This window comes from Triticum urartu, chromosome 5 (assembly GCF_003073215.2).
Source record: "Triticum urartu cultivar G1812 chromosome 5, Tu2.1, whole genome shotgun sequence".
Classification (NCBI taxonomy): domain Eukaryota; kingdom Viridiplantae; phylum Streptophyta; class Magnoliopsida; order Poales; family Poaceae; genus Triticum; species Triticum urartu.
The window spans coordinates 329510104-329528477 of NC_053026.1; the positions used below are offsets into that span (position 1 = coordinate 329510104).

The window sequence follows — 18374 nt, forward strand, 5'->3', positions numbered from 1 at the left end:
TATGTTACCGCTTTGCTCAGCCCCTCTTATAGCATTGTTAGATGCAGGTGAAGATTGGAGTTTGTTCCATGTTGGAACATGGATATTTTGTTGGGATATCACAATATCTCTTATTTAATTAATGCATCTATATACTTGGTAAAGGGTGGAAGGCTCGGCCTTATGCCTGGTGTTTTGTTCCACTCTTGTCGCCCTAGTTTCCGTCATATCGGTGTTATGTTCCCAGATTTTGCGTTCCTTACATGGTTGGGTTATAATGGGAACCCCTTGACAGTTCGCCTTGAATAAAACTCCTCCAGTAATGCCCAACCTTGGTTTTACCATTCTCCACCTAGCCTCTTTTCCCTTGGGAGTCGCGCTCCCGAGGGTCATCATTATTTTAACCCCCCTGGGCCAGTGCTCCTCTGAGTGTTGGTCCAAACTAGAGCCCTGTGCAGCGCCCCCTCGGGGAAACTCGAGGTTTGGTTTTAGTTGTATGGAGCGCTCATCTGAGTGTGCTCTGAGAACGAGATATGTGCAGCTCCTATCGGGATTTGTCGGCACATTCGGGCGGTGTTGCTGGACTTGTTTTACCATTGTCGAGGATGTCTTGTAACCGGGATGCCGAGTCTGATCGGATTGTCTTGGGAGAAGGAATATCCTTCGTTGACCGTGAGAGCTTGTGATGGGCTAAGTTGGGACACCCCTGCAGGGATTTGAACTTTCGAAAGCCGTGCCCGCGGTTATGGGCAGATGGGAATTTGTTAATGTCTGGTTGTAGAAAACCTGAAGTTGATCTTAATTAAAATACATCAACCGTGTGTAACCGTGATGGTCTCTTCTCGACGGAGTCCGGGAAGTGAACATGGTGTTGGAGTTATGCTTGACGCAGGTTGTTCTAAGATCACTTCTTGATCATAGTTTCTCGACCGTGCTTTGCCTCCTCTTCTCGCTCTCTTTTGCGTAAGGTAGCCACCAAATATGCTAGTCGCTTGCTGCAGCTCCACCTCATACCTTTTACCCTACCTATAAGCTTAAATAGTCTTGATCGCGAGGGTGTGAGATTGCTGAGTCCCCGTGACTCACAAATACTTCCAAAACCATTTTGCAGGTGCCGATGTTACCGAGCAGGTGACGCAACCAAGCTCAAGGAGGAGTTCGATGAAGATCTTGTCCTTTGTGTTGTTTCGTTCTAGTTGATCAGTAGTGGAGCTCAGTTGGGGTCGATCGGGGATCTGTGTAGCATTGGGGTAGTCTTCTTTTATTTTGGTTCCGTAGTCGGACCTTGTGTGTATCTGGATGATGTAATGCTTTATTCATGTATTGTGTGAAGTGGCGATTGTAAGCCAACTATGTATCTTTTCCCTTATTGCATTACATGGGTTGTTTGCGAAGATTACCTCACTTGCGACATTGCTTTCAATGCGGTTATGCTTCTAAGTCGTGCTTCGACACGTGGGAGATATAGCCGCATCGAGGGCGTAACAAGGATATCTCCGAACTAGGGTCGTAATTGATGTGGAAAAACCTTTGCGGAGGTGGATATTGATCGATTCTGCAAGAAGGAAGAAAGTTGATGCCTACGATATTCAATATGAGCAGATTCCTTACTTCTGCTTCTCATGTGGATGACTAGGCCACTCAGAACTGTACTGCCCCACTCCGGGCTCTAGGGATGAGAAGGGTGAGCCTCTGTTTGGATCATACATGCGAGCTCCTGAAGATTATAAGAAACAGCCGTCCCAGGAGAGTTCGGTGAAGATCCCAAGATCGGGAACAAGTAGCAAGCCGGGCACAAAGAATTTGAGCACTCAACCAAAAACAGATGGGGGTGAGGAAGTTGTTTCGCCTTTGAAGAATCCATCTAGGGGTAAGCACAAGAGGAAGGAGGGGCCTACTGCAGTATATGTGCCAAAGCAACTTCTGCTTACCTCGGGTGAGGATAATACAACTAAGGTAAACCATGCAGGGAATATAGATGAGGATGAGATTGAGGGGTCAGAAAGGGATCCAAAGAAGAAAAAGCCAACACCTGAGAATTCGGCAGAGGCCGCTGGGCGGCCCTGCCGGGAGCAATGAGTTGTTTGAGTTGGAACTGCCGGGGCTTGGGAACCCCGAGGCAGTTCGAGAGCTACGCAAGATTGTGCGGCAGGAAGTTCCCGCCCTACTGTTCGTTATGGAAACCAAAATTAGGGCTAAGAGAGTTGAGTTACTGCAGAGACAGTTGGGCTTTGCAGGCTGTTTTGTGGTTGACAGCAATGGACTAAGTGGCGGCATTGGTCTATTCTGGTCAGGTGACGTCAGTGTTGAGTTAAAAAACTATAGTGCTAGCCATATTGATGTCATGGTTAGGAAATCTGATAATGGTAGCTCTCCTGCTTGGAGGCTTACTGGTTTCTATGGAGCTCAAAGGGCAGAAAATCGACACCATAGCTAGAGGTTCATGAGAACTTTGCACCAGATCAAACACGAAGCTTGGCTTTGCGTGGGAGATTTTAATGAGACCATGTATGGGACAGAACATTTTAGCCGTTCGGAAAGGCCGGAGTGGCAGATGAGGGCTTTCAGAGATGTTATCAAGGAGTGCTCATTTCAGGACCTAGGATGGTCAGGTGTGCTGTTCACATGGGATAATGGGCAGTAAGGGGATAGGAATGTCAAGGCAAGATTGGATCGAGCACTGGCGAATCCAATTTTTTTGCAGAGATTCGAACATACATGTGTACGACATCTCGGTGCAATGGAGTCTAACCACTGCTTCGTTATGGTGGAAATTCATGAAAAAGCACAAGCCAGGGGTCATGGCAAACGACAATTTCGGTACGAGAATATCTGGCAATCGCATGCAAACTATGATAAGCTCGTGGCCGATGTTTGGAGGCGTCACTGCCGCAGGGCTGGTCTTGCCAGCATTGCGGACACCCTGTCCACTTTACAAGTGGAGCTGGAGGTATGGGGAGCGAAGGAGTTTGGGTGTCTCGCAAAGAAGATAAAGAAACTCCAACAGAAGCTTGACAGGCTGCGCTCTACGTCAATGGGCAGAGGCCTGTCAGAGGAGGAGAAGAGAGTAGTGATGCAGTTGAGAGAGACTCTGAAACTGGAGGAAATCTGGATGCGACAATGGTCGCAAATTCCATGGTTGCGTGATGGCGATCGAAACACAAAGTACTTTCAGGCTCAAGCTACCCAGAGGCGTCGAGTGAATCGCATTTCAGGTTTACGACGTCGTGATGGTTCATTGTGTAACGGGGAAGAGGAAGATAAAGAGGAGATTCAGTCGTTTTATCAATCTCTCTTCCTTTCCCAGGGTATTAACGATATGGAAGCATTGTTGCAGTTCATCCCGGTGAGAGTGTCTCTTGAAATGAATGAGGCTATAGACAAACCATACACTGCGGAGGAAGTTCGTGCGACTCTGTTTCAGATGGCACCGTCCAAGGCTCCAGGAGTGGACAGTTTCACGGCAGGCTTCTTCCAGCATCATTGGAACTTGATCAAAGAGGACCTGGTGCCTGCTATACTGGACTTTTTGCATGGGGTGAGCTGCCCTTGGGATTCAATGACACGTCTATCACACTTATCCCTAAGGTGAGGCACTCGCAGCAAATAACTCAATACCGCCCAATCGCCCTTTGCCCTGTCCCGTACAAGATAGCATCCAAAATGGTGACGAACAAGCTGAAGGTGTGGATGAATGTGATAGTGGGGGAAGAACAAAGTGCTTTTGTACCCGGACGTAATATAACTGACAATGTTTTAGTGGCTTTTGAGAGTGTGCATACCATGAGAAGAAGGAAGAAGGGCAAGAACTACTCGTGTGCAGTGAAGCTGGATATGATGAAAGCTTATGATCGAGTGGAACGTCATTATTTGGAAGTAGTGATGCATCGACTTGGTTTCAACAGCAGTTTCATTCATTTGATCATGAAGTGTGTGTGACTTCAGTCAGATTTTCAGTGAGGGTGAATGGGGAGCTCCTCCGTTTTTCACCCTTCGAGGGGACTAAGGCAGGGGGATCCAGCGTCCCCCTTTCTGTTCTTGCTGTGTGCGGAAGGACTAACCTCCTTGTTAAACAACTATGGCTCATTTATAGACAGGGGTGTGAGGGCCACGGTTAGATCACCTTGGATCAACCACCTCCTATTTGCAGACGTCTGTCTCATTTTTATTAGTGCAAATGCAGAAAGTGCGGACCGGCTCAATGAGATACTGAATATTTATGCTATGTGCTCAGGGCAAAGTGTCAACAAAGAGAAGAGTGCAGTCTACTTTACTCCTAACACTCCGGATGAAAGAAGGCAGCAAATGAAGCAACGCCTGGGTATCTTTGTTGAAACTTTCAGCGACAGGTACCTTGGTTTACCAATGGCTGTTGGCAAGATCACTAGTGGCACGTTTGAGCACATCTGTGATCGAGCAAGGAGCAAGATGATGGGATATTCAGAGAGAGATTTGGCATGTGCGGGGCGAGAAATATTGCTGAAATCAGTCATTCAAGCGATACCAACTTTCAGTATGACTTGCTTCCGCTTAACAAAAAAGGTATGTAAGAAGATCACGTCTTGCATGGCAAGGTACTTCTGGAGCAGTAACATCGACAGGTGCTCGATGCATTGGCTTTCATGGAAGAAGCTAGCTACCCCGAAAGAAGCAGGAGGAATGGGATTCCGGGACCTCGAGGCTTTTAACCTGGCCTTGCTGGGCAAGCACGGTTGGAGGTTTATGGTATACCCTGAGATCTTGTGCTCTCGAGTTATGAAGTCCAGATATTTTCCAGATATAGACTTTATGGCTGCCACAATCCCAAAGACGGCATCACCTATCTGGAGAGCGATAGTTGCCGGCCGCAAGGCATTGAAGCTTGGCCTGATAAAGAGGGTGGGGGTGGCTCCACGATCTCCATTTGGGAGGACAAGTGGATCCCTGATACTATTTCAATGGCTCCTATGGTAAAACCTGATAACACATCTCTTGTTTTTGTAAATGAGCTGATTGATCAGGTGAACTGGACATGGCAACATGAGCTTGTTCGTGCAACCTTCCTGGCACCGGATGCCCAAGCAATCTTAAATATCCCGCTGCGCAATGGTGGAGAGAGGACTTTCAAGCGTGGGCCTTTGAATCCACCGGAATTTATACTGTCAAATCAGCATATCGTACTCTTGTGACTCACAAAGAGCGACTAGCTTGAGAGGAAGGGACGGATATGGGTATCTCACAGACCGAAAGACAGTTATGGAGTTCTTTATGGAAGCTAAAGGTTATACCTAAAGTGTGAGTTTTCTGGTGGCGGGTGCTGAACAAAATCCTGCCAGTCGAAGAAACTCTCAAGCGAAGACATATCAAAGAATTGGATCGATGCAACGTGTACCTAGCAATGGGAGAAGATCTGATGCATGCATTGATACACTGTACACATGCAAAACGTTTCTGGAATGAAGCGGAAGCATTATTTGATTTTCATCTACCGCGGCTGCACCCTGAGACTTGGTCTAGGGATATTATATGTGACAGCAGGTTCGCCGAGGATGAAAGGGCTAAAATTATTACAGTTATGTGGGCCATCTGGCATTCACGCAATAGATGGGTTCACAATCAGGAGACACTTGATCCTGGCAATGTAGTGAGAAAGATCAGAGAAGGCCTTGCACTTCTGGAGCTGCCTAGGAAGCAAGTTTCAGTCCTACCAGACTATGGATGGCGGCCACCTGAGGACGACAGTGTGAAGATTAACTGTGATGGAGCCATTGATATTCTCTCTAGCAAGGTAGGAGCTGGCGGAGTGGCACGCTCGGTGTCAAGTCTGCTGGGTACGCAAGCCACATGATGGGGTGACAGACCCATTGATCATGCAGGCACTAGCCCTCCGGGAAGGAGTCATTTTCGCCAATTTGCGAGGCCTAAAGCGAGTGACGATGGAGACTAACTACTTGGCTTTGGTGAATTTGTGGAATTCTCGTCATGCAGAACGATCTGCTGTGGCACATATTCTTGATGAAATTGGAGAGCTCTCTTTAGTTTTTGATTATTTTGTAATTCAATATGTATTAAGGACAACCAATATGTCGACCCATTTGTGTGCAAAGCGAGCTTGCACACTTCTGATTACTCACAGTTGTCTGAACTCGCCACCCTCGTTCTTGGTTAGCAGCCTCTTGGCAGGCTGCCCCAAGAATGTTTTTGTTGAATAAAAGCTCTCAGATATTTCCCTAAAATCAGTTTATTTTCCAACTTTGATGGATCCACCCCGCAGATAGTGTGACGTCCGTCTCCTCCGCGGCTCCGCCTAACCAAACCCGCCGCTCTGTTGTCTCTTTCGTATATGGCCGGCGCAAGATCGGCGGCAACCAGGCTCACACACTCTTCGCTATTCCTACTGTCTCGCGCCGCCGCAGCGGCTGCGCCCCGCCGTACCAATCTCCCCTCCTCCTCGAGAGGTACGGCTGACTCCTCCCCTCTCTCTGCCTTCCGCATACTGCATATTTCTTTGGCCTGACCCCTTATATGGTTTCGTGGTGTAAATGCAATACTAGCTTGGGTGCCTCCTGATTTTACACGGTAGATTCGGTGCTTGATTGGTCTGGTTGCTATTCAGCGGCCCTTTTGGGGATGTAGGCTCTTTGACAGCCTGACGCTATCTGTTCGGGTTTGTTTTGGAAAGTATGGCAAATGAAATGAGGGTGTTGTTGCACAACAGTGTACTGTAGATGGCTTGTCAATGGATTTTACTCTAACCTAGTTAATGCCTATCTTCGCTTGAAACTTTCCAGGTTTGCTATTCCATGTGAAATAGCTCAAGCCCTTCCTAACTCAGGATTAGAGGTCGCCTGCTAAAACAAAGCAGAACATTTCTTGGAATAAATCTTATTTTCAGAACTCATTAGAATATGAGAGAGCATTTGGTTTCATTGCCAACTACAGTAGCTCAGACTGGCTTTGCTGAGTCTGCCTTTCCTGCACGTTTGGCTGATTGGCTAGGAACGGTTTTTATTTTACGAGATATGTTTGCCGTCAAGAGCGAGCAGAATCAGCTCTCCAGAGCTGACAAGGTTTTTCTTGCCCTCCTATGCTAGCTCCCCTGCAAAAATTTTGTCGTACCAAACACATCTCCTAGCCTGGTAAGGCTATAACAGTTTTTTCTCATCCAAACGTACTCTGAAAGACTGTATTTTTTTACCAAAGTAATGTACCTGTGAAGTTTAAGTTGTTACAAGCATTTGATTGCAGCCCAGTTCTCAAAAGAGTTTGTGACAGGGTTCCAAAGTTTACCTTTGCCTGGTATTGCAGCCTTGCAGGCAATCAATTGACTTGTGTAGTCTGGGCTATAAACCAACTCCATGGAAGATACTTCATTCAAAATGAGAAACATTTATCTTATGAAACACTTATGAATTTTTTACCATCAAATATATATATACACAGAATCAGCAATGCTATTTTCTGTTAAGAAATATGGTGAAGAAAGAATAGCAAATCATGCATAAACCATGAATATTCCAATCGATTCATGTCAATTTCTTGCCTTCAAAGTATCTATATAAAATCTAAATGCTAAAATTAGTCAGTTCAGTTTTTTTGGGAGCTAGTCAGCGCAGACTCATTTGTGTCTTTGTGATCGTAACTTATACCAGCAAGCAACCATTGGTGAAAGTAAGTTTTGAATCTAGATGGAGAGTAGAAGAGTAAGTGAGCAAGTCAAGATATTAGAATCCTGGCAAAGTGAGCATGCCAGAAATCTAGCCAGTCTTAGAGCATCTACAGCCAAGATACGCAAATCCGTGTCCCTATACATCCGCGGTCGCGCCCGGACGCGCCCGCGGATGGTGACTGGGCGAGCCTCAAATTTTCCCATTTGCAACCACAGACCCTATATTTAAAATACCTAATACATGCAAAGACATGCACATCGATCATTTTGGATGTTTTAGTCGGTGTTGGGCCAGCGGGGTTGTGTAAACGCCAAAGAATTGTTCGTAAGATTTCCACTATAGAAACATCCGTGTTGGGCCGGCGTGTTTGGGGTTTTTTAGTTCCACCTCGCCGCCGGAGGAGTGCCGCGACTGGCTTAAATAGCCGCGTCGGGCAAAAGCGTTAAGCTACTCTCTCTTAATAGGGGCTATCAATGCTCGCTTTGTGAAGGAGCTCATATCCTTCACAAGGCGAACATTGATGGCTACTGCTAACAATAAGAACTTTTTTTAAGTATGAGAACTTTTTATTCAATCATTCTCATCAAGCTCCTACGAGAAAATCACGAAAAAGCTAGTCGGACAATGTGTCAAATACATAGAGGGCAAGGTGCAGTCCGGTGCAAGTGAAATCGGGTAGGTCGGAGGGGATTTGGTGCAATTTTTGCTGGGGTCGGGTTGTCAAGTCCGACGTGGCGGACGCGCCGGGTCAGCCCCATATCCGCCCCATATTTGGGCTGGATATGAGGGGTGCCAGTCAGCCTGGGCGTTTGAGGGCCGTTTGAAGCGCCCGTCTGGGTTGGGTTTTTTTTTACCGGGTCGTCCGCCCGGGCGTATGAGGGGGTTTGAGGCACCCGGCTGTAGATGCTCTTATTGCATTTCACATTTTTCGGTATGTTCTTTGTCCCTCATCAGCCTTCTCTTCGAGTCCTAAATGGCATTTTCTTTTCTTCCCTTTCTCTACTTCCTTGTTGACCTAACTTAGTTGTAGTGTTCATGACTTTACATTCAATGAATATAAGGCAGTATTAGTTATGATGCAGTGTTTGCTGTTATCTTACATAGGAAATTAACTATTTAAACTAGTCATTAGTTACAACTCTAGGACTATAGTATGTCCATCAGGGAAATATTACTTTCGTTAGATTTATAGTTCAGTTGATAGATGGATATAATTTGTATCCTGCAAATTTTCAGCCTCTGACACCACATATTATTTGTTCACATTAGTTTTTTTGTGTGTGCTTATTTTGCACTGCAGATTATTCAAAGATGGCTAGTTCAGTTGGAGGCAATGGCTACAGTGATGTTACACGGGTGCTATTCTGTGGCCACTATTGGCCTGCTTCTACTATTTATACGAAGGAGTACTTGCAAAACTATCCATTTATTCAGGTTAGTGATGCATGTGAACTTAGTTGATCGTCCTCTAACTTTAACTGAAGTGTAAAACTTTTCAACTCTATAACGCCAATGCCACATAAATCATTAATTTATCTTCTGTTAGCTACCCATACTGCATGGTGAGGCATCTTCAGAACTTCAGATGACTGTTGTTTTAAGTACTATTGGCCGTTGTAGCATGACGCTTGACTTTGAGAGGGCACACATGATAAGAATGGATCCAGAGCACATACTTTGCTTTCCATGTTCCGGTAAAAGGACTAACAAGCAATCTGGTCAAATAAGGATCATGCAAGGACCCAACGATGATGTTTTGATAATAACGTATGGCATTTGTCAATGCCTCAGTGATACAGGATACACATTTTTATCTTTTGTTCTTGCTGATATAAAATGTAGATCTCAAGAGTTTGGTATTTCTGAAAGCTTTGCAAATTAGTTTGTACTGGTTCCTGGTTTTCTTGTAACATGCACTGTTATGTGTACCCACCTTGCTTTCTCATTATTATTTCTCCATTTGGAGTGCTGGAAAAAAAATCCACAATCCTGATTTTCTTCTTCTGATATCATAGTTGATGATGTGCTTACATTTTAGTCTTGAGAGTGTTTTCTGTCTGCGAAATGTGACTATACATGTAGGAACTTATGTCTGACCACATTTTAATGCACTTTTCAGGTTGACGAAGTAGGCCTTGAGCACGTACCTGATGTTATTCAAAACTACCATATATGTGTAGTGAAAAATAAATGTATAGATTCAGATATCATTGCCAAAGCAACTAAGATGAAGATTATTATGCAGTATGGTGTTGGTTTAGAAGGTGATTATAAGCCTGGATTAGTGGATCTGGTGTTGACGTATTATCTTAAATTCTGATTGATCCATCGACATAACTAGGTCTTCTTATATGGAGTATGTAATTTTTTATAGGTGTTGACATAAATGCTGCTACAGAACAGAAAATCAAAGTTGCACGGATACCTGGGAGTACTACAGGAAATGCAATTGCTTGCGCAGAAATGGCTATCTATCTAACTTTAGGTGTTCTGCGGAAGCAAGTAAAGTCACATGACTAGCAGTTTTGACCTATTGGAAGTGCTGCTCTCTATATCGTGGAGCTCCTATTGATGAACATTCATCTCATTCTTGTCTCACTACATCCACTCATGTATACAGTACCGAGTTTCTCAGTTCTCATGATAGCATGCCTAATTATGTTGATATTCCTGCACGATCGGTGAAAAATTGATGCAAATATGAAGTAGGCGAGCATATAATATTCTGCGCCACTAGGTCTTTGGTTGTAAAATTACCAGTACTTCAAAAGTGGGATAAAAGGGCCTGCAAGCTGCAGAAATTTGGGAACAAATACATGATGAGCGTATTAAACATGGTTTCTGTTTCATGTGGATCCTACTTAGTACAATATCCAACAATTTATGCAATTAGACACTGATTTCGAGCCATGGTTCATCATGTTGCATATATTTGTACAGAATATTCACTCAGTTTTTGTTAAATAAGCTACCTTCGTAGCTGCCATCATTTGGAAGATAAGTTTTTTTAGTTTAATAAATATAAGTTAGCTTCTGTTAGTTGTAATGGAATATTCATGTTTTGGACTTTGGCCATAATTTGCAGAAGGAAATGGATACTGCTGTCATTCAGAAGGACTTGGGCCTTCCAGTTGGAGAAACAATATTCGGGAAAACAGTATGCTTTTCGTGTATGAGTTACTTTTTATCTACTTTCCACAAGAAAAATCCCATTTGAGTAGAAATTTGTATTTACTTTGCTAGATACTTATCCTGGGGTTCGGAGCCATTGGCATGGAAATTGCCAAGAGACTAAGACCATTTGGAGTGAAAATTCTTGCTACAAAAAGAAACTGGTCATCAAATACAGTGTCTTGTGGTAAGTTGCAGTATCATTCCCTTATGAGTGAATTATTAGATGTTGTGTTATCTTCCTCTCTCAAAATATTGCTATTGCAGATATTGATGGGCTGGTTGACAAGAAAGGTGGTCCAGAAGATATGTACGAACTCGCTCGAGAAGCTGACATAGTTATAACTTGCATGACGTTAAACAATGAATCAGTTAATTCTTCTCTATGTTCATTTATTTAATAAAAAGTCTGCCAGAAATATCTCTATTCGACTTCAGTTAGGCGGTTACTAAGGCACTAAAGCTATAAATATTTATAGGTTGGGATTGTGGATCACAAGTTCCTGTCAGCTTTGAAAAAGGTATGTGTATTTTTTCTCCAATATACTTGTCTGCATCGTAGGAGATTTACATCTTATTTCTTAAATTTTCTTCTGAGATTTATTTACTTTACGGAATAAATAAGCCATCATTCTTGATTCATCCTGTAAGAAGAAAATTTGTATATGAGGAAATGTTAATCTTAGAATAGTGTTGGAGGATCAGATTGTGCTGGTGTATGCATTGGAATAACCATCAGAAAATGGCAAAATGATCCCAGGAGCATATGTTCTTGTTTCAAAGAACACACGTGCTGCTAAAGTTTTCAAAAGGAAAAGATATCAAGAATATTCGTAGACGTTTGTGGAATGATACTGTATATATATAGCGCTGTGTGTTCCCTGCAAAAAAAAAGCGTCGTGTGTTCCCCGCAAAAAGGGTGTTGTGTGTGTGCACCACTGCGGACCAAGGTTTTTTCCCAGTGGTAACCGACCAGAAATTTCGCTGACCCCCAAGAAACAGCGCTACCGTTCGATTTTTTTGAAAAAAAATTGAATTCAAATGCTAAGATCTGCATGCATATCTTATCACAACTCACTGCCTCGTGTGGTGGTGAGGTCCATAACTTACACCCTTGGAGGTCGTCTTGGGGGATTCCCCTATTGTCCCATCAATGTTTGCAGCTTCTTCAGCTGTAAACGGTGCATAGCAAAATAGTGCAGCAGCGAGGGTTCGAACCCGCACCCCACGCGGAGAAAGGCATGTGTAAGATGACCAGTGGAATAAGTGAGAGTATGTGTGTGTGCCAGGTTAAAATTACATATTGTGACGCAAAAAATTTAAATTCAGAATTTGTTTGAATACGTTCAGACAGAATAATTCCGAGATTGGAATTCGGTTCTTCCGGCCCATTAAAAAAAGGGTATCGAAAAAAAAACCTTGCTGCAGAAACACATGTGACAGGCATAACCGACCCCAATTGGCACAAATTATGGGTTGTTTTAACTATTTAAATTAGGAAGATATCTTGTAACCTGGCCCTTAAGCCAGCAGAAATAAGATAATCCTGCTTTTTATTGTTTGGCTCTATGTAAAGAAGACCCTCTTAGAATATATGGATGAAACAAGAAATAATCAGCCTTATGTTCGAGCCTCTCCTCCATTATCAACCTAGCCATACCGAGCTGGCGGTATTATCCATCATGAACTAAGGTTCGTGGCATAGAGTTGATATTTTAGTATTTCTCTCCTTGCAGGCTTGCACACACATAAATGGACATATTTCATGACAAAAACTTAGAGTGCATAATTATTTTGCAATCTACATATAGGATCTGTTTTTGATTTTTGGAAAACTATGAAATATACGCCTGACAGCAGAACTCCCGTTCTCAATAGCTGCCATGTTCTTGTAGGGATCATATCTCATCAATATTGCCAGAGGACGCCTACTGGACTATACGGCTGTGTTTAATCACCTTGAGTCAGGTCATTTAGGTGGTTTGGGCATTGATGTTGCTTGGACGGAGCCATTCGATCCAGAGGATCCAATTCTGAAATTCCCAAATGTTATTATAACACCACATGTTGCAGGAATCACAGAATACTCTTACAGAACCATGGCAAAGGTTTGCACTTGTTTCTCTGCAATGCACAAAGTTACTTCTCATTTATCAATCATGTATTTGTTGCTAGTAGTTATATCTTGTCTGTTAACTCCTGTAGTTACATTATAATATTTGTGTTAAAAGAACTTTTAGATTCAGAAGCGCCACATTTGTTATTTATTTTTGAGCCAACTACGGCACTTTAATATCATTAAGTAGCATCAATTACATTACCCTCCAGAGTACGTCTGGTGGATCATCTTTCCAAACAAAACTAGCACTAGAATCATATGAGAACTAGTTAGTTTATGAGCTACCTCATTGGCTTCATGAGCACACTGTTTAAACATCGCAGTGCCAATTTAGATGACCAGCTTTCCTGGCCACAGGCTTGGTATGAAAAAGCAGTATTCTGTTGGAAGAACTTTTTTTCTCATGACTAAAAGCATCAGTAAACAAGAAGATATATGCTTAAACGAAATTAAATGATATTAGCCACTTAGCAAACCTCCTCTTTCTCTGCGCATAAACTCATGGTTTTCCTTGTGGATTGTTGCTTCTTTTTTTCGATATCCTAGAATTACTTTGAACTGAAGGACACCTCATTCAACCCCTGCTCAGATAGGCGTGTCATGTGCATTATCATTTCATTCTTAATAAACGAAGCCATCACCATCATCATTAACCGTGTGTATTGTCATTGAAATCCTCGATGTAAAAGAACGAAAGTTCGCTGACTTGTGTGACCATTTACCATTTCCTCTCGTACTGAATTTTGCTCTGCCTTTGGGTACAGGTTGTTGGTGATGTCGCTCTCAAGCTTCATGCAGGAGAGCCATTCACCGAAATAGAATTTGTGAACTAGGCAAACTGAGTAGATGGCGGCATTGTTGATTTAATTTAAGACGTATTACTAGACCCAGAATTACCAAATAAAGGCAAATGTTATGGACGATACCAAATAAAGGCAAATGTTATGGACGATACCAAATAAAGGCAAATGTTATGGACGATTGCATTACTGGAGAATCATAGGAATTCGACCGGTTTATTGATGTAAAGCATTGTTGTCTGTCTGATTGCAAACATGTGAAGCGTTAGCAGCAAATTTCTGCATCTCTGTTGCATACAATCAACATTGTTAGAATGCCATGTTTGCTTCAAAGGCCACTGAGAACCTGAAACAGTTTTGATGGTGGCCGCTGGGGTTTCGGAGTGAAAATTCTTTTTTTTAAAAGGGAAGTGAAAATTCCTTGGATGGATGGATCCGGCAATGAAGACCCAACACACACACACGGGCGTGTTGCAGTTTTTGCTACTCCCTCCGTTCCGAATTACTTGTCGCAGAAATGGATGTATCTAGATGTATTTTAGTTCTAGATACATCCATTTTTGCGACGAGTAATTTGGAACGGAGGGAGTATCTCTGAAGCAACACTGTATGCTCTGGTGGGTGAATTTAGCAAAGGAGGCAGGAGGATGTTCTTTCCGAAACGTGTAAAAAAATGTTTTTTCCGTAAAGATGTTATATAATCCTGGAGTCTTTTTTAGATTAAATCCAGCCATTGCTTTATCAGATTAGATCGGCAACAGATTACACTCTGACCGAAGAATTCTAGTCAGGAACCCAGGAATTATATCAAAACACATGCATATATCAGTACCAAGAGCTTCTTTAACACATAGGCGCGCCACCCAATTTGCCTCATGTTGAGTACAAAGAACTTTGAAACCCTGGAAAGAACCACACATGCCACATCTGTTTGATCTCCTTCAGGATCTGAACTCCATCACTCCGAATAGCTTTGTCATCATTCCATAACTCAACTAAGGACAAGCAATCTGATGGAACTATGATATTTTGAAGGGTTAGGGCACATCTAGATGTGCCTTAATTATTGCATATCTAAGTCACTCAATCAAGCATAAGAAGGAAAAGAAAAAGGGAAAAGAAAATATCCACACGAATCTCCGTGTAAGATCGATGACTTAGGACTTAGATGTACAATATTTATGACACATCTAGATGTGCTTTAGCAAAACTGTATTTTGAACACCTCATTTGATTGTTGCCTCAAATCCATCCCGGAACGCAAAGAAGCTTGGCGGGTTCATCATCGTCAGCCGATTAGCTGCTTGCTAGCTTCGCGGATAAGGAAGCTTTAGTTCCTGCGGCTCATGGCTGGCCGACAAGCTTGCCGCCAGACACGAGGAAGGCATGTGGTGGGAAACGGGTGCCGACAATCATTTAGACTTGGTTAAAATAGGGTTTAGTTCAAATATGTCGAAACGGGCGTCGGTTTTATGTAAAAATTATCTAAGTTTGATTGAAAATAGTTCGGTTTGTATAAATTTGCATCAAGTTTGTTTATTTTTGTTAAATTGGTTTTCGGGATCACGCATCATTGTCCTCGGACTGGTCCTCATCTGTCCGTGGTGTCCAGTTTGGGGGTCAGTGTTGGAGATGCCCTAAAATCCAAGCACACCCTAATTCTGACGAGATGGCCCCACCTGCCAAAGACAGGCATGACTCGTCTCTTTTGCCCCTCCAAGTTTCGCGCTCCCCTCTGCCTGCCGCTTGCAGAGTAAGGCCAACTCCAACGCACGATCCCAAACGGACGTCTGGTTTCGTCCGCTTTTCGTCCGTTTGGGGCAGGAAAACGGGCACGGTCGTCTGCTTGCGGTCGTGCGGCCATTGGTGCGCCCAACCGACACACCTCGTCCCAAACCATCTGGGGTTGTGGACTTTGATTTTTGCCCCCAAAAAAGAAAATAAACTTGCAAATAGTACAAGAACATAAATATAAACATAAACGTCCAAACGTCCATAGTACCAGGGTTCAACGCAGGTCTTAATTAAATTAAAACCTAATAAAAGACATAAAAGAACTAGATAAAGGACCGTTGCCGGTGGCAGCCTTTGTCTTCACGAGTCGCCGTCCTACTCGTCGTCGTCGCCGGTGAGGCCGACGTAGGGCCGTGGCTGCCAAAAGTGGGTTGGCGGCCCCTGCCAGACCGGGGGCGCCGACAACGCCTGCACCACCTCCTCCCGTGGCTCCTGCTTGTGCTCTGGTGACCGCGGCGGCGTGGCTGACCATGGGCCAACACTCACTGAGTCAGCCAACTCTGGCACCGTGCACGACCAGCTCCACCTCTGGCCCACCAGACAAGGGTTCCACGCGGCGATGGGCGGCTTCTCCACCACCTCCTCTGTCTCCTCCACCACCTCATCCGGCACCTCCTCCCTGACGTCGACGTCCATCGGTTCCCTAGGATTACCCGTGTGCCACGCCCCTGCCATGATCACCCACATGATCACAGTAGATTGGGCTGCACGAGGCTTCCCTCCCCCTCTCAAAAATATCTACTTCCTCGCAATCTCGAAAATATCTACCCGCGTAGATGGTTTTTTTGTTTGATAGCACACGATTAGTATGTCTAGACCGTGTGCGATGTCTGTTACTCCCACTCTGCTTCAATCAATAGATCCAAATTTTCAGTAGCCCCGACATTTTACTCCCGCCTTCATCCCTGGCAATCTCAAAAATATCTGCTCGGCTGGAGTGTTTTTCTGTTTGATAGCACACGATTATTATGTTTTAACCGTGTGTGATGTTCATTACTCCCGCCCCGCTCTGCTTCAATCCTTTGATCCAAATTTTCGGTAGCCCCGCCATTTTACTCCCGCCTAGTAAAATTCTCAGTACCCATGGCATTTCCTCAAACACCACCTTGGACCCCCTCCACACCCCCAAATCCTTCGCTCACCCCAAATCCCCCGCTCACATACATACACACCACCCCTCCCTCACTCCAAACCTAGCTAGGTCACCACCGCCACTGCCTCGCCACCTCCATCGTCAACCTCTGCCGGTCTGCCCGTGTAGTTTACCCACCGATATACATACCCTCGCCGCCCTGAGTTTCTTAGATGACGCCTGCGAAACGCCCCTTTCCCAGAGATCCCCATCCCCACCCCCACCCCCACTCCAGAGTGTCGTAGCCTAAGGCCGGCTACGCTTCCCAGGGAGCTCAAGGAGTGAATGGCCCAAAAGAGCTTTACCGCGGCCTGTTCGCCCGACGTAGGCGAGGTGGCCACCAAGGAAGCTCACGACGATGACTGAACCTGGATTGAGCCTTTCAATCAGCGAGCTAGAGTATTCTCGCATGTCGCGGACGCCGGCTACGACATCAAGGTCGTCGACACCGATGGCTTGACGTGGGTTATGTCACAGGTTAGGTTGCCCACCCCCAACTCTTCGGGTTCGATAGTCATCGATCTCATCGATGGCCCTATCGCTGATCTCCTACGGTTCGTTATGAACAATTTGCCATCCCTCACTACCATGGAGCCCCTTTTGTCATTTCTGAAGGGACACATTCTGCGGCGCTGGCCTGTGATTCTCAGTTGGCAAGTCAGACCTCATTGACGGTGACCACGAGGAGGAGCCAACGTGTGACAAGTGAGGAAACCCATGATTTGTTTTCTTGAACCCCTTTTGTAGTGAGAACTTGTCTAGTATTTATTGCTATATTAGGTTGTTTGCATTACGCCTTGTTTATTTCTATGGTTTATGGTTGTTCGGTTATTTGTAGTTAGCATATGTCCAGTTTCAATTGCCATCTTTGGTTGTTCATAGTATGCCTTGTTTATTTCAACTATTAACAGTGTGATGTTCTATATGTGCTAGTATGAACTGTGCAGTTCAATTTCATCAATCCAAATTTAACAATAGCTCTATGAATGACTATATTTGGTTGTTGTTAAGCATGTTGTACTCCTCCGAATTTTTTTAGTTCGCATATAAGATTTTTCTAAAGTCAAGCCTCGTAAAGTTTGACCAACTTTATAGAATAAAATACCAGCATTCACAATATGGAATAAATATTAGTACATGTGTCATGACTTAAATTTTCATATTGTATAACTTCAGCATGCTAGATGTTGATATTTTTTCATATAAATAAGGTCAAACTTTATGAAGTTTGACTTCAGACAATTCTTACATGCAGAGTAAAAAGGATCGGAGGGAGTATTGAACATGCCTTTCCATTTGATTTAATAATGGCACTGTTTGGATACTCTAACTTAGCTAGAGGTTAGAATTAATTTCTAGCTCATGATAGTTAAAAGGGAGAGAGAGAGAGAGATTGGTGGAATAGTTGATTGTATTGCTTGAGCCTTGTGGGCATATATATAGGAGTACATGGTCATCTTGGAGTACAAGTCAAGGTAGAATAAATCCTACGCCATCTTACGTTTCCTAAATAACAATGATACTAAACAATGACTAATCCTGAACTAACTCTAGCCAAAGAGGTGTTTGGATGACAGTGTTAGATTGACAATAAATGCACTAGGAGAACTAGCCCCAATCAGCACCTCTTGGGTGGGATAGTTGTTTTGGGTGGGTTTGACGCAACTAGCTCAAACTAGCCCTCATGTTTGGATACTGATGTCTACCACACAACTTTATTCTTGTAGACT

General features: G+C 43.9%; 1 protein-coding gene across 1 annotated transcript; it reads left to right on the forward strand.

The window, feature by feature from the left end:
• The first annotated feature begins 6117 nt into the window (after positions 1-6117).
• LOC125508861 (hydroxypyruvate reductase-like) lies at positions 6118-13962 on the forward strand. The gene is made up of 10 exons (XM_048673657.1): positions 6118-6416; positions 8929-9062; positions 9748-9892; positions 10003-10130; positions 10714-10785; positions 10872-10986; positions 11067-11170; positions 11279-11320; positions 12695-12907; positions 13683-13962. The coding sequence occupies exons 1-10, from the start codon at positions 6302-6304 to the stop codon at positions 13749-13751; spliced, it is 1137 nt and encodes a 378-aa protein (XP_048529614.1). The 5' UTR covers positions 6118-6301; the 3' UTR covers positions 13752-13962.
• Positions 13963-18374: the final 4412 nt, after the last annotated feature.

Coding starts and splice junctions, on each gene's coding strand:
- LOC125508861 (XM_048673657.1), top strand. CDS start 6,302: ATGGCCGGCGCAAGATCGGCGGCAACCAGGCTCACACACTCTTCGCTA. Junction 6,417..8,928: donor TCTCCCCTCCTCCTCGAGAG/GTACGGCTGACT, acceptor TTTGCACTGCAG/ATTATTCAAAGATGGCTAGT. Junction 12,908..13,682: donor CTTACAGAACCATGGCAAAG/GTTTGCACTTGT, acceptor CTTTGGGTACAG/GTTGTTGGTGATGTCGCTCT.